At 61.5% G+C, this 19,261-nt stretch overlaps 4 protein-coding genes across 4 annotated transcripts; 2 read left to right on the top strand and 2 right to left on the bottom strand.

Annotated features, from left to right (window-relative positions):
* Positions 1-2,921: 2,921 nt before the first annotated feature.
* On the bottom strand, positions 2,922-5,750 carry CHLNCDRAFT_141807 (hypothetical protein; the record flags this gene model as incomplete). The annotated part of the gene is made up of 9 exons (XM_005842908.1): positions 2,922-2,934; positions 3,085-3,170; positions 3,268-3,369; positions 4,327-4,412; positions 4,509-4,622; positions 4,784-4,831; positions 4,958-5,052; positions 5,170-5,266; positions 5,414-5,750. The coding sequence occupies 9 exons, from the start codon at positions 5,748-5,750 to the stop codon at positions 2,922-2,924; spliced, it is 978 nt and encodes a 325-aa protein (XP_005842970.1).
* Positions 5,751-6,259: 509 nt separating this feature from the next.
* CHLNCDRAFT_59419 (hypothetical protein) lies at positions 6,260-12,220 on the top strand (the record flags this gene model as incomplete). The annotated part of the gene is made up of 18 exons (XM_005842878.1): positions 6,260-6,402; positions 6,587-6,659; positions 6,809-6,942; positions 7,073-7,130; positions 7,516-7,883; positions 7,993-8,257; positions 8,423-8,781; positions 8,956-9,022; positions 9,727-9,872; positions 10,032-10,106; positions 10,199-10,280; positions 10,421-10,486; positions 10,631-10,747; positions 10,916-11,052; positions 11,211-11,339; positions 11,464-11,537; positions 11,667-11,773; positions 11,952-12,220. The coding sequence occupies 18 exons, from the start codon at positions 6,260-6,262 to the stop codon at positions 12,096-12,098; spliced, it is 2,547 nt and encodes an 848-aa protein (XP_005842940.1). The 3' UTR covers positions 12,099-12,220.
* A 285-nt stretch (positions 12,221-12,505) lies between these two features.
* On the bottom strand, positions 12,506-14,969 carry CHLNCDRAFT_59420 (hypothetical protein; the record flags this gene model as incomplete). Its single annotated transcript, XM_005842909.1, has 4 exons — positions 14,584-14,969; positions 14,437-14,478; positions 13,393-13,764; positions 12,506-12,559 (listed from the first exon to the last, which is right to left on the bottom strand). Exons 1-4 carry the CDS (start codon positions 14,941-14,943, stop codon positions 12,506-12,508), a joined length of 828 nt encoding a protein of 275 aa, XP_005842971.1. The 5' UTR covers positions 14,944-14,969.
* Positions 14,970-16,361: 1,392 nt separating this feature from the next.
* On the top strand, positions 16,362-19,006 carry CHLNCDRAFT_141810 (expressed protein; the record flags this gene model as incomplete). Its single annotated transcript, XM_005842879.1, has 10 exons — positions 16,362-16,659; positions 16,828-16,949; positions 17,064-17,179; positions 17,295-17,398; positions 17,626-17,713; positions 17,858-17,919; positions 18,038-18,110; positions 18,246-18,306; positions 18,440-18,552; positions 18,670-19,006. The coding sequence occupies 10 exons, from the start codon at positions 16,362-16,364 to the stop codon at positions 19,004-19,006; spliced, it is 1,374 nt and encodes a 457-aa protein (XP_005842941.1).
* Positions 19,007-19,261: the final 255 nt, after the last annotated feature.

The raw sequence follows: 19,261 nt of genomic DNA on the forward strand, positions 1-19,261 counted from the left end.
CCGGGGCGCCAGCGGTGAGGCATGATCAGTAGTCAACCAACACACCCATCCTGCCAGCCCGTCCTTGGCGGCCTGCTTCAACATGCCCTACCCATCCAAACACACCTGGGGCCAACCACCCCAGTGGTCCGTTGTTGAAGAAGGCTGGACTGCCAGCCGTGGCAACGCCGCGCTGGCCAGGCGGCAGCCCGCCACGATGAAGGTGCGGCGTGGCCAGTACCAGTTCCAGGCCAGGCAGGCCAGCCAGGCGGGGCCAACCCGCATGGCAACCTCCACAAGCACCGCTGCCAGCTGGGAGCGCCAGTGCTCACGCTGCAGGCTGCTAGGGAGCGCCAGCAGCAACAGCACGGATAGGCTGACGCCTGCCCACCTGCAATGATTGGGCAGCGAGCACAGATGCAGCAATTGTTGAGGAGATTGTCAGGCGATGTGCATGCACTTTGTCTCGGGCATTGTGTAGGGGTGGAGGGCCAGGGTAGCCCCGCACCCCGCCAAGCAGCTGCGGCATGATGAGCTTGACTGGAGCAACACATGGGTGCCGCGCCGCATGGGTGGCCACTTACAGGTCCCACTGGCTGTGACTGGCGGCCTGACTCTTGCAAAAGGCTGCTGCCATGGCAGCCCTGTGTGTGGCACGCTCCAGCTGCTGCCGGTCTCGCTGGTCTGCCGACGGGCCCCACGTCGGCGCGCCGTCCCGGCCGCTGAATCCACCCTGCTGCGACATGTGGCTGGCCGCGCTGCTGCTGCTGCTGCTGCCTCCACTTGCTGGAGCTGCCTTGGCCGCTAGACGAGTTCCGTGCGTCTCGGGTCGAGAGCAGGTCTAGTTGCAAGCTCAGGCTTCAGGCACGCCTCGCGCTGGGTGATACGGTGGCAGGGGTTAGCAGGAAACGATGCGGCAAGGGGCCCCTGGGGCTCCTTGCTCCAGACGCTGGACATGATGGGCCCATGTGTTGCAACACATGACATGGCCGACCTGATGGGGTATTGGCGCTTTAGTCTTACAGCAGCGCTTGACTAGACACGGGTGGATCATTGGACTTGAATCACTGAACGCCAGAAACCGCCCCCTGGCCCCCTTGCCGTTGACCACCCTCCCGCCACTGCCGGCAGCTGCGCTCCATGCACTTGATGGGCACTTCAGCTGTCGGAACGGCGGACACCAGCGACGACAGGTAGACGGGGCAGCGGTGGCGGTCAGAGGCGGCGCGCTGGAGATGGCCCCTGCGCCACCGACTTCTCGGTGAACCCGCTTCCTCCCTTTGCCTTCCTGCCTGCCCGGCGTGTTGTGCAGCTATGACAGCGACGAGGAGCGATACAGGGCGCGGCACCAGGCGGCGCACCGTGGCGCTGCGCTGCGTGCTGAGCAGAATGCGCAGGCGCACCTGCTGCAAGCATACCGTGCTCGTCAGCAGCAGCGTCAGCAGCTGGAGCAGGCCATGCTCATGGCAAAGCTGCGGGAGCAGCAGGGGATAGCAGGGGGGGAGTGGGTAGATGGAGACACCAGCAGCAAGGGGTGGCAGGGTGAGCACGGCTGGAGGGACGGAGGCAGCAGCAGCGCCAGTGCAGGTGTGCTGCGCGTGCTCCAGCAGCACGAAAGCCGCTGGGAGGCATTGCAACTTCAAGCAGCTGCACTCATAGAGGCCAGCAGGAATCATCGGGGGAGCAACAGCACCTGCGCCAGCAGTAGAGGAGGGCTGACAGTTGCAGATGTGCCCTGGCCGCCAATGCAGTGTTCTGAGTACTTGCACGGCCTGGCCGCCCTGGACCAGCAACAGCAGCAGCACATAAACTTAGAGCAGCAACTGCAGCACAGGCGCGCAGCGCGCAGCGCCTACGCGCGTGCCTGTCGCCGCTGGCATCCAGACAAGTTCGTTGCTCGCTGGGGGATGCTCCTGGCCGCGGCAGACCGCTCCGCAATCCTGCTGCGCGTGCAGCAGCTGTCCCAGGGAATCAACGAGGCCTGGGAGGCACAGCAGCGGGAGTGGGAAGGAGACAAGCAGGGCTAGAGAGGGGACAAATTGGTTTCGGCATCACACTGACTGTTTTGACAAGGTTCTAAGAGTTCCCCACGCTCTCAATCTCTATGTTTACAATGCAAGATCATTGTGGGAAAAAGCCAGAAGGAAGAGAACACCAGCAGCCGTCCACAAGTTGCTCAATCGCCACCCTCAGGGCTGGCAGTGGCCAGCGAGCGCCGGCTGAAGGTGCGTGTCCGGCCCAACCGATTGAGGTTAGACGAGTAGCTCGCCTCCCGGTGCACCACCGCCATGCCGCTCCCAGCACTGCCAGCAGCACTGCCTGCAGAACCCAACGCCGCCCATGACTGGCACCGCGGGCGCGCTGCGCTGCCACCGTCAGCCAACGCTTCCACGGCCCCAGGCTGCAAGATGCCGGGGTTTGTAGCCCACCACACATTATGGCCGCTGGGCGGCGGCGTGCCGCTCCTGCTGCTGAGTGGTGGTGAGTAGACCAGACCCGCCAGTCCGCTTACCCCTGTAGGCGACCTGTCTGCCTGGATTGCCAAGTCCAGCAGCTCAGCAGAGCCCTTTGCTGCAAGTTTGTTGAAGGTGCCACGGCGTCCGGCCCAAGCGCTGCCATGCCATGCTGCAATCGCTATATATAGAAACAGTGCTGCGGTTGCACCTTCAGCAAGCAGCCAAAGCGCGCCTGGGCGCCCAATGCCAAATAGCACCCAGCTTCGGCTGCAGGGTGGGTTTACAAAGCCAAAAGTGGGGTGGATCGGCAGAAAGGCAGTGTGTGCAGGCGCTGATGGTGTATCCCTCAGCCCAGTGTAACTTACCTTAAGAGCACGCCTTCACCCTTGCTGTCTTGGCCCAATCCTGCCAACCGATAGCCCTCAGCCAGGGCTGCACCCAGTGTCCAGCCCACCTCCCCGCCACCTATCTGCAGCTGCTCATCATTTAGCAGCAGGCCCTGCCGTACAAGGACTGCAATATACGGGGCCCTGCAGCACGTGAGTGAAAAAGAACGCACCATGTAAGGCGGGCGGGCAAAGTGTCCCTTTCCAGACCTGTGCCACTGGCTGTGGGCAAAGTGCAGGTGCAGGATTCAGCCATGACCCACCGAAAGCAGTAATTCTCCAGCATCAGCTCCCCTGGCCTGTCCTGTTGCGCCTGCGCCCAGGACTTGGCGCAGAATTGCTGCCCTGCCTGCAGTGCAATAGTGGAAACCCCAAAATAAACCAAAAAACAAGATGCAACAATAGCTTTGACGTCGAACCCCCACTGCGGCACACGACTTGCCCACCTCCTCCAAAGCTGCGGCGCTCGCATTGTGGGTCAGTCGGAAGAATTTGTACACAACGAAGAAGCCGGTGAGCGCCACAAAGCGGTGACCGGCAGAGGAGGGCTGCGTGCCACAAAGGAGGAAGCAGGTGAGGCACATCTCCGGTCTGCCCCAGAGAGGGAGAAAGAGACATGCCATGCTGCTGGTTAAAGCATCCTGGGCGAGTTTTGCTTCCTTCCAGGAATGCCAGATCCTAGGCACCTGTGGTGTCCCCAGAGCACAGGGTGGGGCGGAACATGGCACACTCGCGTTGACAACGGCCTGCGCCAACTGCTGACAGGCGGCGTAGTCAGAACTGCAGCACTGGGGATTGATCAGGCATGCATGAACCTCTACTTAGTGGACTGCGTGCCAATAATTTTGATCGGCGGTACGCCTGTCTATGCATGAACGGATCAAAACACACATGCCTGCATCTTCTGTAATCTGTTTGTGAAGATTGCACCCCTGGCACGAACCTCACCTGCCCACCAGCACCACCCTCGGGGGGTCGGGCATTGCGATGCCGTCCTGCCGCAGGCGGCTGTACTGCTGGCGATACCCTTCATGTAGGCAGGGATGCAATAACTCCACCTCGTGCCCCAACGCCCGCCCTTCCTGCTTCTGCTGATGCTCAGCTTTGCCGGTGGGTGGCTCGACACTTGATAGCAGCCGCCGAAGCAGCCCCAGGGGTGCTTGTAGCCGACGTCCGCTGCGAACAACCGCTGGCTGGCCGGCCAGTGCCGTTGCGGTGCCGTTGGCAACTGTAGCTGTGGCCTGCTCCAGGGCTGTTGATGCTGATGATGCCACAACAGCCGCCTTCTCGGCAGCACTCCTACGGTCAGCATTGCTGTTGTTGAAGCTACCGCCTGCTGCGGCAGCGCTGTTGCTGCTGCCTTTACTGGCTGCTGCGCGTGTCAAATTGCTGTCAGCGCCAGCATACTTGGTGCTCTCCACTCTACTGCCACTGCGGTGCTGCTGTTGACCATGCCGCTGCACTGTGCCAGCAGCTGATTGCTTTTGCGCCAGCAGGATGCTGACAGACCGGTCAAAGGCATCGTTCAGGCCATAATGATGGTGCACGTGGGCATAGAGCTGATGGGAAGCGCCCAGCACAGTGGCATTCACTGCGAAGATGGCAGGCATGGTCGGCAGGCGAGCACTGCTGGGAGGGCCAAGGGCCCGACGCCAAACAGGTGGTCAAGGCAGCAGCCGGCGCCTACCTGCATCCTCTGGCCACGGCACGCTGTGGGCTGCAAAGGTGACTTCCAGTGAAGAGCCGCCCAGGTCCAGTGCGCCCAACGTGTCGGCACCAGTGTTGTCACGCCGCAGCGTGCCTGTACACAGCCAAGGCCAGCAGGCAGCGCAGGCATGGCATGCTGCGGCTGGCACTCGCAGAACACACGTGCGGCCTCTTGGAGGCCCCACCCTTAAGGACTGTTTGGCAAGTGGATATAAAACTGGGGCTGTCCGCACTTGACTGCCCCGTCTTGCCCACCTTCCATGTAATTCAGGGCGACCCAACCGTACACCCCCTCATCCACGCCTGGGTCGAGGGATGGGCACATGCGGTGGTACAGTAAGGCAAAACATGTTGCAGGGAGCCTCTCCGGCGCTGCCCCACACACGCCACCTCACAGAAGGCGTGGCCTTAGTGGAGCAATCAGCTCACCGCTGATGATGCGAGCCCAGGGCGGGCTGAAACGGAAGACGCTGTGCTGCAGAACATCACGTACGCCCTCCAGCAGGCCCTCCTGCTGCGCCGCGCTGCAGTACAGCATCACCACGACCGCATTGGGGCAGGTGCATTCACAGGCAAAGAGAGCATGGTTGCGAGCATTAACCGTCAAGGTTGCTGCCTGTACGGCACATGAACCATCCCACCTCAGCCTGCGTAGCCCAGCAGTGCCAAACAGGAACATGGGCGTCTGCTTCCACTGCCATCGTGGCACGACAGCCTCTGCCCACTCCAGCAGTGGGCCTGCAGGCGCAAGGCACCAGCAAGATGCGAGCTGGCATGTCGGCCTTGGTCAATGGGCTGCAGAATCGGGACGACAAAGTAAATTCTAGAAGATGAAATACTAGCCGCAGCTGGCCGCAGGTCCCAACCAATTGAGTCAGCACGCACCTAGCGCCTTGGCCTGCAAACCCTGCCCATCTCCAACGAACTGGTCCAGCCCCGGCTCCGTCTCCACACGCTGGTAGGCACGCCTGCCGGGCATGGCTCGGCGTGGTACCTTGTGGGCAGCGGCGCTGGAGGGTACCGCTGCCAGAAGCGGCGCGACGCCAGCACCGCTGCCGTCGTGCCATGTGTAAGCATACATGCGAGTGCCGCTGCTGCCGGCGTCGATCACCAGCACATAGCGGGGCTCAGCACTGCCGCCATGCAGAATTAGGAGCAAAGCACCCGTGGCCACAGCCGCCACCGCTGCCACGCTCAGGAGCAGCAGGCGACGGCGCCCCATTCTACAAGCTGTGTGCAGTAGCAAGCCCTGCTTCAGGTGGTGCAAGCCCTGCTTCAAGTGGTTCGCGACGGGGCAGGAGGAGGGAAGCGGTGGTGTTGTAGTGAGGCAGCAGGCACGTCAACAGCGGGACCTCCTGCGCGCTCGTGCCGTCTCGCCGCGCCGGCGCCTAGCTGCCACGGCACATGACTGGTGGCGAGGTCGGGCTCCACACATTGCCTCAGCGACACCAGCTTGCCTGTGGGAGCCTGCCCAGCGGCAAGCGGGGTATTTTTCCCGACATGAGTTCCAAGCGGACACCGCACCCGGCTCCGTCAATGTAAGCATCGCCCATTGATGCCTTGCCACTATCCAGCCATTTATGATCGCGTCGGTTCATGCCACGCGAAAACTAGAAAGCCACCTCATGTGCGTTTCAAACGCACTTGGCCGCATTGGATCTCATTGTTGCCGCGCTTCACATGCAGCGGTAGTGGCTGGGGGCAGCCAAGCGCTGAGCAGACGCGGGCCCGATGGCGTCACCAGACGCTGGCACGCAGCTTAAAGAGGGTGTGGCCCCCGCAGTAGCGGGTAGCGATGAGGAGAATGCAGATCCCACGAAGGGCAACCTGCTCAAGCTGTGGCAGCAGGGCACGGAGGGCATCGCCACGCACAGGTGTGGCGCCCTCGAGACAGGGCCCGCCATTGCACCATTGCACCCGCAGATTGGCGACAGGGCGGCTCACGGCACCTGGGTGGTGACCAGTGGTGCCGGCGTTTAAATGGCAGCGTATGACGGCGGTGCTGTGCACCAGCAGAACTGCCTGCCTGCTCACCCCTGCTGCCATCGGGGCCTGCAGGACCGACAACCTGTTTCAGAGCCTTGAGGAGCGCACATTGACGGAGGAGGAGCAAAGGATCATTGAGCAGCGGGTGCGGCCCGTGCCTGCATCACTCCGTCTGGCCCCAGCTGTCGCGCTCTGCAACTGGCGGCTCAGCACTGCAGCATTCTAAAACTCTCTTGGGGTGCGGCCCAGGCAGCCGCATCTTGTCAACTAACTTAGTTGCCCTGGCTATTGCAGGTGGCGCTGCAGCGTAAAATGTTTGAGGAGTACGAGAAGCGGGAGCGGAAGCGCAAAGTGGCGGAGCTGCAGGAGGTGTGTCCTGACATCAGCCCGGAGGAGGCAGAACAAGCGCTGGAGATGTGCGATGGCAGGTGAGTTATGGTTTATTCGCCGCATTTTGTGATGCAGGAGATTTAGGTTCCGGGATGCGGTAGAGGTTCAGCGGGCGACATGGGACAGGCTCCAAACTGCAGTGCCAAAAGTGCGTATGCAATACTGCAGGGAGGACGATGCGGCGGCACAGCTGGTTTCAGATTCTGCCTTCACGCGGCGGGTCAAGGTGGCGTGCGGGCTGATCACTGCACCTGCCGTTGCAGCTGCACCGGCACCGCGCAAGGAGCCCAGTTTAAGTGTGTTGTGCTGCCTGCCTGCGGCCCGGCAAATCATTTAGTAGGTGGAAGGAAACTCAGACTGGTTGATGTGTCCATCCCAAACAGCTCCCTGAATGCCGGAAGGCCTTGTGGTGTTATTCTGTTATAATGTAGGCCGCCAGAGCAACCGGCACACCAAGGCCACAGGGCCTCGCCCAAAGCTCATCGACCCCGCAACGCTGGGGGGCAATGTAGGCATCAGTGTGCTACTGTCTTGCAATGATGCCTGTGTGGCAGTACAGCTGCAGCAGACCCGCAGACACCTTGCAAGTACTTCATCTGCCTTGCCTGCAGGTGTTTGTGGGCGCATTCAGGGGTAAGGGCTTCAAGCCCCCCCCGAAGGGGCGGCCGCAACTTAAGAAGCCAGGTGGCTCACGTTGTATGGAGCAGCATCAGCACGATGAGCAAGATGAGCAGGTGCAGGAAGATGAAGAGACTGAGACGGAGGGGAAAGAGCAGTCTGAAGAAGAGGAGGAGCAGGGCACTGCCTCGCAGCAGACGGTGGAACGACAGCAGCTGGAGACAATCGAGGGGATCGAGCAGCAGCACAAGCAGCCAAGTGCATTGGACGGAGCAGGAGCAGAGGGGCAGCAGCAGCAGGGTGTGCTACTTTGGCCATCCGCAGCGGGCGCAGCAGGGAGCACAGGGGAGGGATTCCAGAGGTGAGCCACTGAAGTTCTGCCGTTTGCTATCAGATAGGTTAATAAACGGGTTCTTGCCTTTGTTTACAACCTTCTAAGCTGCTCTCCTGGCCTGCTGCCTTGCCTGCAGGTATGTGCTGGTGCAAGCAGACACGCTGCAGGCTCCCACCGACTCAGCCCTGCGCGCCGCACGTCGCCAGCTGGGCGAGCCGTCAGATTCCAGGACTGGCGCTGGCCCTGCGGGCGATGCAGAGGACCCTGCACCAGCCTCTGCTGCCCGTTCTCGCCCGCTGAAGGCAGTGCCAGAAGAGCCAGGCGAGGGAGTGCCTGAAGAGGGGACAGCAATGCCAAGTGCGACCATGCTGGCGGCCCTGTCAAAGCAGCTTGCCAAGCTGGTGAGCTCCACGACAGCCTGCTAAGCCAAGCATTGTGTGGATCAGTGCTTGGGACTCATCCTGCAAGCTCCATTGACTACAGCCATGCAAAGCAGCTCGCTCTGCCGCTTGCTTGCGCCTTTTACCCGCCCCTGCTCCCGCGCTTCTTTCCATCAATGCCGGCAGGATGATGTCAAGGCCATGGCGCTGTTGCAGCGCATGCCCACCGACGCTGCTCGGGCGGCGTTGCTGCAGCAGTTAGGCCACGTTGACGCTGCGCGTGCTTCGGCGTGCCGTGCACTGCTGGCAGCAGATGCCACAGCTGTGGCATCGGATCTCGCCGATGCCGACATGGCAGAGGCAGGAGTGGGCGACAAGGAGCAGCAGGAAGCTCGCGTAGAGCAGCCGGCAGCTGCCATGGCAATGCAGCGCGGCAGCAGCATGTGGGCAAGAGCAGGGGCTCGCCGAGCAACCAAACGGGCTGCCTCGGCGGCGCTGTCAGATGATGATGAGGAGACGGACGTGGAGGAGTTAGAAGTGTCCAGGTGGGGGGGGATTGCGGGACGAGAGCATGCAGGCCTCCAGGTTGAAAGCAGGTACCAGCTTTAATTGTGTTACTTTGTGCGAGCACTCCTGGGCATACGCAGAATTTTGAGCACCAGCTTTGACTGGTAGCCGCACTGAACAAGGGGCACCTGCTGCACCCTGCTGCACTGTAGTGAAGAGGAGGGAAGCAGCGATGACGACTTTTCGGTTCCGCCACCATCATCCCGACGCAATGGCAAGGTGAGCCAACTGGCCAGCTGTACCTCTGGCATTGATATGATGGGGTAGGCAAGCGCAGCAGCGCCACAGATGCTGCCCATTTCGCTGGTACATGTGCGTGCAGGCTTATGCACAGCAGGCCAAGGCACGTGCTCGCCCCAGCCGCGCCGCTAAGCAAGCTGCTGCTGCTGCATTTGTGGCTTATGCTGAGGACTCCGGGGATGAGGGTAGTGATGCGGGGATGGCAGCGTCATCGGGTGACAATGCCAATCTGGTGCAGCGCCGGCATCGGCGTAGGGCATCCAAGGCCAGCGGTGGCGGCAGGCGGGCCAAACCCACCTTGGCATCTGCTGCTGTAGAGGCGTTGGAGGAGCAGGCTGCCGGGCCTGCCAAAGATGTGCCTGCCAACAAGCGGCAGAGGCTTGAGCAGAGCGATGCGGTGCCTGCCGCAGCAAACGCGCAATCCTCCGCATTGGGAGCAGCAGAGCAGGCCCCCTTGCAGCAGGGCGGCAGAAGACCCATCACGCAGCAGGATGAGGAACACCAGCAGCGGGCATCTCGCAGGGCATCTGGCGATGCAGAGGTGTGCAGCTTGCCACCTCTCCATTGCTCTGGGCTTGCGTGCCTGTCGTGCTCGCGTGGCTCCACCTTGCGCCCTCTCGCCTGGCTGTGCCTTCCGTACTTTGCATCAACTCACTGGCGCCACTTGCTGCTGCTTGCGACAGGCAAACGATGGCGACGATGGGCGGCATGCAGCAGCGCCTGCGCCGCCACGTGTGCGTGCCATCTCCAGCACCGGCCATACCTGCAGAGGGCGGGTGAAGCAGAAGAGCCACAAGGCTGCAGACCTGGTGGAGGCAGGGGCGCTGAGGTGCTTGGCTGGCTTGTTTCAGGGTGCCTGGTGGCACTTCTGGCAGCTGTGGTGGGCTGGCTTGCTCCACGCACCATGCTCATTTGCACTATGCCGCCTGCCTGCCTGGGTGGGCGCATTGCACTCTCACTCATAAGTACTCCCACTGATGGGCTGCAGGGCGGAGAAGGGCTGGTACAACGCGGGCTATATTTTCCCCCAGGGCTTCCAGTCCCGTACCCTCTTCCGCTCCAGGTGGGCAGGTGTAGTGATGTTGGCTCAGCACTTGGCGGGAGGCAAGAACTGAAATTCCTGCTGTTCCTCTGGGCCTGCTGATACCTCCGCAGTGTGGCCATTGACCAGCTGTGCGTGCACGAGTGCCACATTATCGGCAAGGGGGGCCAGTATTGGCCGCAGCCCACATTTAAGGTGCGGTGTGCGACTGCAGGCAGGGATTTTCGGTGGGGTTGGGCACAGTGCCCGCATGAATCCTGGGGTGATGGATGCTCTCATGCTGCACAGCACAGCAGAGGGCGTGTTGACACACCTACCCCTCTTCTCCCCTGCAGGTGGTGGCACTGGACCGCCCCGATGAGCCGCTCATTGCCAAAAGCTGCACTGGCTGCTGGACAGGGGTGGGCAGCGGCACTGACCCACCTGTCTAGCCCTCACCACATGCCATTCAGAAAGCGTTGCTCTGAGCTTGCTTCCCCATTGCTAAGTTGTGTTGCCCTCCACCGCAGCATGCTGCATTTACACCTCACATACTGTTGCTGCAGATTTTGAAGCGCATCAATGCGGAGATTGATGCGCGGCGCAAGGCGGGCGAGGATCTTCCTCCACCGCCCAAGACTGCCATTGCGGGGCCCGAGTACTTTGGGTTCAACCAACCAAACGTGAGAAAGTGCAGGAGCGGGCCGGTAGGGAGGGAAGCTGTGGTAATACAATCGAATTAAAATCATTTGCCCATCGCCAGATATCTGTCCATGCGTAAGAGTTAACCGCCTGCCTTCTGGAGCACACTGTGGATTGACTTTATGTCTGACCCGGCTGGCTGGCTGCAGATACAGGAGGCTGTAGAGGCTCTGGACCCGAACCACCTTTGCACCGAATACTGGGCAGGCAAACAGGATCGACAGCGAGCAGCGGCAGGACTGCCCATGGCCGCTTCTGCACCTGCGCGTGCGCCCCGCGCTCCCAGGTGAGGCAAGCAAGCGGGCGACCAGCGGAGGAATGGCCGCTGTATGAAATCTGAGATGTCAGACAAAACCTGGAGCACCGGTGGAATGGTGGTGCTTAAGGGTTGGAATTGTAAACGAAATTGCACACCTGTCCCCGTCGCTGTCGCTGCTGCTGCAGGCAGCCCAGCAATGGCGGCAGCAGGCGCTCTGGCGGCGGCAGCAAGGGGCGCACGCGATGGCATGGCAGCAGCGACAGTGATGAGCTGGCTGACGGCGATGAGGACGAGACGCAGTTCATGACCAACAAGTGCGATGGCAGCATGCTTGGGGATCGGAGTGGTTGAAAGTTTGTATTTCTGGTGGATTAGGTAGGTCATCAGGCAGGCCACATCTGCCTGTACTCACTTCCCACACTACTGCGTGCTGTGCAGGTGGAGTGCTGTGAGCCGTGCGGATCGCTATCGCAAGCGGCTACAGGACAATGGGGAGGACACATCAGTGCTGGGTACGCCCTGCTGCTGCCGCTAACTATGCTCCTCTGCAATGCATATGACCCGTCTAGGCCGCCGCAAGGCAGAAGCAGAAGCAGGCCCTTATACAGCGTGCCGCTCATCCTTACAACCCTGAACTGCAGACAAGGACAACCCACTACCGCATTTCATCGACCCCATCACCATGAGCGCTGTGGTGCGCCCCGCCATCTCGCCCCTTGGATACGTGGCTGGGCTGGCCACCTGGAAGGTGTGCTTGGGCTGGCATGTGGTACCAAGCCTAATGCATGGCGCAGCAGCTGCAATCGCCAACATGCAGCTTCTTTTTGCACATGCTACGCCTGCTGTTCTGCTGCTGGGCTGACTCTCACTTTGCCTCCCACCCACTCATCCCTCACCCACCTGCACACCAACTCCCCATTGCGCAGGTAGTGCTGGCGGAGAAGCAGCAGTGCCCATTCACCAACCAGCCGCTCCAGTTTGAGCAGCTCAAGCTGCTTACGAAGACTAACATCCATCTGCACCGCGCTAAGATTGTCAATGGCCAAACAGGAGGAGCGTGCGGACCGAACTAGCAGGGGCATTGGGTAGGCTGATGGGGACGCCTGCTGCAGCAGTGATTTCTGGTTGGCTTGCCCATTGATCTTACAACATGCCCACTAGTCATTGTCATACAACATGTACACTCAGGATTATCGCAGAATTGGAATGCCCAGGTTGGTCGCAAAGGCAGTCAGCCAAAGCGTGACGGGGATGGCGGCGTAGCAATAATGTTTCAATAGCATCCGGGCGAACCCGGGCGCCAGTGCCTGTGTGCGCTCTGAAAGTTGTAGGAGGATGATAAGGTTCTGCGGCAGGAGGGGTTAAACATGCCTGAAAGGAGGCAACTTGCACGCCAGATTCAAACCAGAAGCGCACGCATGCCAGGGGCTCAAGTACACCAAAGCAGGCCTCACCTGGGCGCTGGGCATGCAGGCCTCCATCAGCAGCACAAACAGCAGCACCGGATCTGCCAGCACTGGAGGCAGCAGCCCGCCTGCAGAATGAAAACCCAGAGGACCCAGTCATCCATCGGGCAGTTTTTGAGAAAGTTGTGTCCCAGCTGGGAAGCACGTTGCCAACCCACCTGCTACCAGCGCTTGCAAGGCACCCACGGTTGCCAGAGGCACCAGAAGAAAGCGGGTAAGGGCAAGGATGGCCAGCGCCCGCCCTTCTGCCGAGTCAGCAGGCAGCAACTGCTTCAGCGCACCCAGCCAGCCGCGGCGGTGCCGAGCACCCGCTGCTGCCGCAGTGGCGACCGAGGCTGGCCCCACACTGGCTGCTGCCACTCGCGCCTCAGGTTGCTGCAGCAGCGACGCCCCCAGCGCCAGTGTCTGGATGGCTAGTGTTCCCTGTGCCAGCAGCTCAACAACCTACAATTGCCAGTGGCAGCGGCAGCCCGCCACACAGATAACTCGTGGACTAGCCACTGGTACCAGGGGCACACAGACGGCCAATGCTCCAGGCATCACAAGACAAGCAATTGGACAAGGCGGCCAAGAGATCAGCACACGGCCACCGTGTTTCTGCGGCCCCACCTCAAGCGCCACCCTGGCACAGGCCTGCAGCAGGCCAAGCTCTGGCGGCAATGCCGCAACTGATGCGGCTCCTGCACCTGCCGACACGCCCGGCGAGCTTGAGGCTGCTATGAGCAACCTGCCAGCGGGCGTCAGGCCCACCAGCATGCCAAAAAGTATTGCGACCACTGGCGGGTTCAGCACCTGCATCCAGAAAAGTCCAAGACATCAAGATGGTACCCATGCAGGGCCCGGCTCGGGAGTCAATGCAAGAGAGACGGAGATAAATAACAGCAGCTGCGCCTGCACTCACTTGCGCTGCAAACTGACAGAGCTTGGCCGTGGTGGGATGCACAGCTAGCTTCTCTGCCCAGCCGGGGGGCTCTGGCAGGGCCAGTTTGTCGTCCTTGCCAGTGCTGTTGCTCTGGGCTGTGAGGGGTGTGATGTCCACCACTCGCGGCTCTCGCCAATACAGCGGCCTGCGAGCTACCGTCTCGTCAGCCTGCTGCAGGTGCTCCTGCCTGCTAGCACCCAAAGCCTGCCCGCCACCACCATTGCCCAGCTGCGGAGCCCGCAAAGCCTGCCCCTGTTGCCCACTGACGAGAGCCAGTCCTATACTCCACAGGCAGGGCGACCAGGCGAGCAGGAACAGCGCTGCATAGCCCAGTGCCCGATCAGCCACTGCCTTTGGGAGCAGCGTCGTCAGGAAGACAGCGGGCAGGGCGAACGAATTGCCAAAGGCTGCAGAGGCTGGGACCGCCAGGGCTGCTGGGCCTGCAGTTGGAAGGCATTTTGCCCTTGCTGATTCATCGATTTCTGTTCTGGTGCTGACTTGATTTGGAAGAAAAACCATGCAGCTGGATCCCACGATGGGGCACACCTCATGCACCTGCTGATGCAGAGCTCAGGCGGCTGCCCACTCAGTGCTCACTTGCCATCCACCCACAGCACCCCCCCCCGACCCCCACCACCCCCACCCCCCACACACACGCACACCACACCACACCACACCACACCACACCACACCACACCACACCACACCACACCCAACCCAACCACAGCACCCACCTGCCGGGGGGCCTGGCGGCCTTGGCCGCAAGGCTGCCGCTGCGCTTGGCGCTCCTGATGCCGTAGAGAGGCTCATGGCGATAGCGGAGGCTGCCGATGGCGAGGTACGACCCTGCCAGCCGCCACCTTTGCTACCATCGCGCTGTTGCTGCTGTGCTTCCGTGTGCAGCCCCAGCAGTGATGTCAACGCCAGGCCGCATGCTGCGCCAATGCAAATTTGGATAACCGCAGCGGCGGCGATGCCCAGCAGCAATGTGGAGTCTGGCTGGGCTGCAAGCGTGGAGGCCACCTTGGTGAAGAGCATGGCTGGGATCAGAATCTCGAAAGAGACCTGCAGCCAGCAGGGCGGGGCACGATGATGCATTGCAGCAGCAGGGCAAGTTGGAATCCCCGGAAGAAGTGGCGGAGCAAGATCAGTCATGCGCAAAGCACAGACCTTGCTCAGCACGGTGGAGGTAGAGTTGGGGATGCGCCCAGAACGCAGCAGCCAGCCCACGGCGGCGCAGATGAGGAAGAGCTTGGCCGAGGCGTTGATTGTGGCCCCGAGCACTCCCAGATCAATGGCAGCCGCCAAAGAGCTACCAGCACTGGCGGCCAGGTCGGGCACCAGAGCCGCCACTTTGACGGCGGCGCCCAGCAGGTGCTGGGACACCGCAGTCGCCTTGGGGGCTGGCGCGGCGCGTCGCACCCACGTTAGCGGGCCAGGTAAAGGGGGGCGGGTGGGCAGGCGGCGGGGCAGCCCCAGCCTGCTAGCGGCGCACGGCGCAGATGCCAAGGCCCCCATTGCGCTTGCCATGATCGCTCAGCAGCCCAGGCGGGCCATACGTGGGAGATGGGGCGAAGCGCAAAGCTGTGACGCGCTTCACCTGCTTTGGCGCCACCAGGGTGCCAGCGAGGCAGTTGGTGCACGTGATGCCACAAGATTTTGCCCACACGGCTTGGCTGCTGCTGCTACCGCCGGTAGCAGGGAGGTCCTTTGCGTTGCACCCGGCGGCTCAATCCCGCTCCGCCAAAATGCTTGCAATGGCACCGTCGCTCAATTCCACTGTCTGATGACCGACCGAGACAGCGAGAACTGCCTTCGCATCAGCACCTCGTGGCGAGAGAGGTGCCATGCAGCACCCTCGCCAGGCTTGGAGGGCAACTCCTCAGGCCTCCAGGCCTCGCCGGGCAACCCCTACGGCGGTAGGTGACCTGCCGACAGGCGCTGGGGCGCTGGGACCTGCACGTGCTGAGTTGCGCAGCATGGGCAGCAGCGTGCCGCCTCCCTTTTGCTTTCACAAATGCCGAGGCTTATGCCAAGTGCGCTCATTTGTCTTTGCCAGTGCAGGTCAAACCCAGTGGAGGCAGCAGCACCAAGGTGGTGCACAGCCCTGTCCACCCAGACACACCTGCTCCAGTGGCACCCACTGCCGCCACGCCCGTTGCCCCTGCCTCCGACCTAAAGACACGCCAGCTCCGCCTGCTACCCTGGCAGACCAGCGCCAGCGTGACGGCCCCCGGGCAGGGCACCGTGGGTGCTAGCAACGACCCAAACAATGGCGACGGCAACGCTGCTGCTGCCGAGCCTGTGTCGGGTGTGCCAGCGGCTGGCCCCACCTCGGCCCAGAGCGTCAGTGGTGCCAGCAGCAGGACGCGCCTACAGCGCCGACGTACTGCTGCAGCCGCAGGCGGCGCTTCTGCACCCAGCAGTAATGCACCCAGCAGCAGAGCCGATGGCGGCGCCGGCAGCGTACAGGTTGCCCCGGCTGCCGCTGTGTGTGAAGCATGTGGCGGCAAGCGTTTTGTGTTGTCCAGCCGTGGCAAGCAGCCCTGCCAGGCCTGCCAGCAATGGCGCCAACGCCCAGACTACCATCCTGGCGGGCCGCTGCTGACGCTGCAAGATGTCAACCTGGCAGCACTAGACAGTGTCGCACGTAGTAGCAGCAGCGGCAGTGAGGGGGAGGGAGGCGAGGGCGTGAGCAGCACCGGCAGCACCACACGGCGGCGGCGCAAGACTGGGCCCATGAGCGAGCAGCGTCGGCAAGCCATTAGCCGCGCATTGCAGAGCAAGGGTGCCAAATCGGCTGAGCACAAGCGGTGGGTTGGAGGAGGCAATGCGTGGCGGGGCACTGCTGGTGGCTCTGCCGCGTTTAAGGGGAGGGAAATGTGTGGGCTGAGATGCTGCGTCTGCCCGGCCCTGTGCTGGTGTGCTGCAGGAGCATTTCCCGGGCTATGCGAGAAGCGCATGCCCGCAACCCGCAGCTGCGGCGCTCCGCAGTGGGGCTGAAAAAGCGGTGTGGGCACTGCGGGCAAGAAGGACACAACCGCAAGACCTGCCCGCAGCTGGTGGATACTGCTGCGGGAGCCGGCGGTGCTGCTAATGTGACCAGGGCAGCCGCAGTTACCCCTGCCGCGGCGGCACCGGCCAGCAAGGTGATTGTGATTGAGGAGGTGGATGAGAAACCCCTGGCTTCAGAGCCAGCATTGTCCAACGGCATCAGCAACGACACCAGCGTCAAGGCCCTTGGAGGTGGCAGCAGCTTGGCAGCTATGCCTGACTCTCCTGCTGATGCAGCGGCAGCAGCACCAAGCAGCAGTGCTGTCAGCAGCAACGAGCGAAGCCAGGCATCACCGGCCGCCGTTGGAGCGGTACCACCAGCGCTGCCACATGCATCGGTCGCTCCCCTGCTGCCACCAGTGCCCTATAATGATTTGCTGCCCACGCGGCAGCTGGCTCCTGGCATGGCCTTGAGTCCTGAAGGCGGATGGATTTTTCTGCTGCCAAGGAGCAAGGAGGAGTGCGTGACGCAGGCAGCGCAGGTGTGGGGGCTGCCAACTCTGTTTGATTTCCTGACGTGATGTAGTGCTAAGAGCGTGGTGGTGGGCACTGTATAATACCTGAATTTCTGAATACCACCTGTGTTGCACTTGCAGGCAGTGCTGCGGGCATGGGACGACGGCATGCGGCGCCACACGGTGGAGCTGCTGCTGCCACAGGCGGACCCATCTGCAGATGGCGGGTGGCCAGGCGGCATCCGGCAGCAGTTCAGGTGAGCTGATGGGCCGCTTGCTTTTTGTTACCATGGCCATCTCTCAACTCCTTTGCATTGCTCATGCTGAGATTATGCTGGCCCACAATTGCATACGCACTCTCTTGGGATGCAGGGTGGCCAAGCCCATGGTTGAGTCATTACTGCTGCGGCTGAAGCAGCATGAGGGCCTGGGCGGCCGCATCACGGCAGAGCTGTTGGACGAGGGAGACTGTGTGGGTGAGCGCGTCGAGAGGGAGTGGAGCATGGTGTGTGTGGGGGGTGGGGGTGGGGTGGGGGGTGGGGGGTGGGGGCGGGCGCGGCGCACAGCAGGTAGCTGCGGGGCAAGCGCACAGTTCAGATGTGGAATAGACGCAGCAGAGAAACAGACGCAGCAGAGAAACAGACATGCGATGCTCAGACATGTTGTGCTCGCCGACTCCCGTGCTCTTGGGAACTTGGTGCAGGCGCGTGGCAGAGCGAGCGGCTGGGAGCTGTCCTGTTTCCCACCGCGGATACACTGCCAGACCTGCGCCGCATTGATGATGCTCTTAGGTGAATTGGTCTGCTTGATGGTGTTGAATGAGCCAGGCCTGGGCCTGGCGGCATGTGGTGGTGCCCGGGGCAGAGGACACGCACCCTCTCAAGCTGCACCAGCAAACCGTTGGCGGAACCGTAGCTCCTATGGTGCACCTGCAGTGGCGAGCGGCTGACGCTGGTGATCAACCCACAATGGCAGATACAGGGCCAGGTCATTTCAGGTGGGAGTACAACGTCGGAGAGGCAGTGGTTGCCTGGCGAGTATATCAGCAATAAGGTGCTGCCACAGGTTATAGCTGGCCCCCATTGCCACTCCTGCATGCGCCACCCACTTTTCAGACTTTGGCATCGGCCGCACGCGCAAAGTGGCTGAACGCTTTGTGGCGGCATTCGAGGAAGTTTACTATCTTCGGTGAGGAGCTGGGGCATGTGTTTTGTGGTTGTGGTGCGTGCGTGGTGGTGGTGATAGTGGGGAATGGCTGAGTTGTAGAAGTATAATTGAACTGCCTGGACAGCAACCGCCCCTGGTTTGCTTCCCCTGGCACAGGCGGGTACGAGTCTTCGGGGACGACGTGCGTATCATGCGGTGCTACCCGGGACAGTGGCAGGTAAGGCGTGCGCATAACAGTGGCAGCCGCAGCATGCGGGCGGTAGATTGGACCGGATGCCTTGCCTTGAGCTTGCACCCGTTGCTTGTAGATGCGGCCTACCTTGCCACCTTTGCCTCGGCATTTGCCGCAGGTGCACTATGTACCCTCCGACCCACGTGCGAATACAGTACTGCTGAGCTGCGAGGATGCCAAGCCCACGTTCCAACGCCTCATCCAGTTGCTCAAGGCGGTGCGCGGGTCCAGGTGAGGCAGATGGACAGCAAGCATTACACAGCAGATAAAGCAAGTCGGCAGTTATGCTAACATTCCAGTTCGGCTTACTCCGTGTGCTTGTCGGGATGTTGGAACACAATGCTGTAGGGCCAGCAAGACGTGGCTGGATCGTGTGCTCACCGCCTCCATGGGCAGCTTCAACGAGTTTGCTGCCTACTCACCAGAAGCTGCTGCGGCAGCCGCAGCTGCTGTGGCAGGCGACGATGATTCTGTTGATGGCAGGGCCAGCACCGGCGGGCTGGCCTCATCAACAGAGGGACTACAGCAGCAACCAGGGCAGGAAGAGCAGATTGCAGGCACGAATTTGCAGCGCGACATTGTGACAGGAGAGCTGCTTCCCTCTGACGACGACGAGACCCCTGTGCGAGACATCCGCCTCGATCCACTGCACGGCGTGAAGCAGATCACCAAGTGGTTGCCCTAAGTCAAGGATTCATTTCATACCAGTGTGCATTATTAAGCTTCATCCCCTTGACAGTGTAATATATGTAGATGGATATGATCTGCCAAACATTACTTGGATATTTTTACGTTTGGGTCAAAACCGTGTGACCCTAACATTTTCTCTGAAAATCGTACCCGCATACCGTCACATGACATTTTAGTGGTGGTCTGGGAACGCCCTCTTTGATGGGCACTGGGGGGGGGGGTCGACCCTGCTGATTCCTATTCTGCAGTT

The sequence above is a fragment of the Chlorella variabilis genome (genome assembly GCF_000147415.1).
Source record: "Chlorella variabilis unplaced genomic scaffold CHLNCscaffold_38, whole genome shotgun sequence".
Taxonomy (NCBI): Eukaryota; Viridiplantae; Chlorophyta; class Trebouxiophyceae; order Chlorellales; family Chlorellaceae; genus Chlorella; species Chlorella variabilis.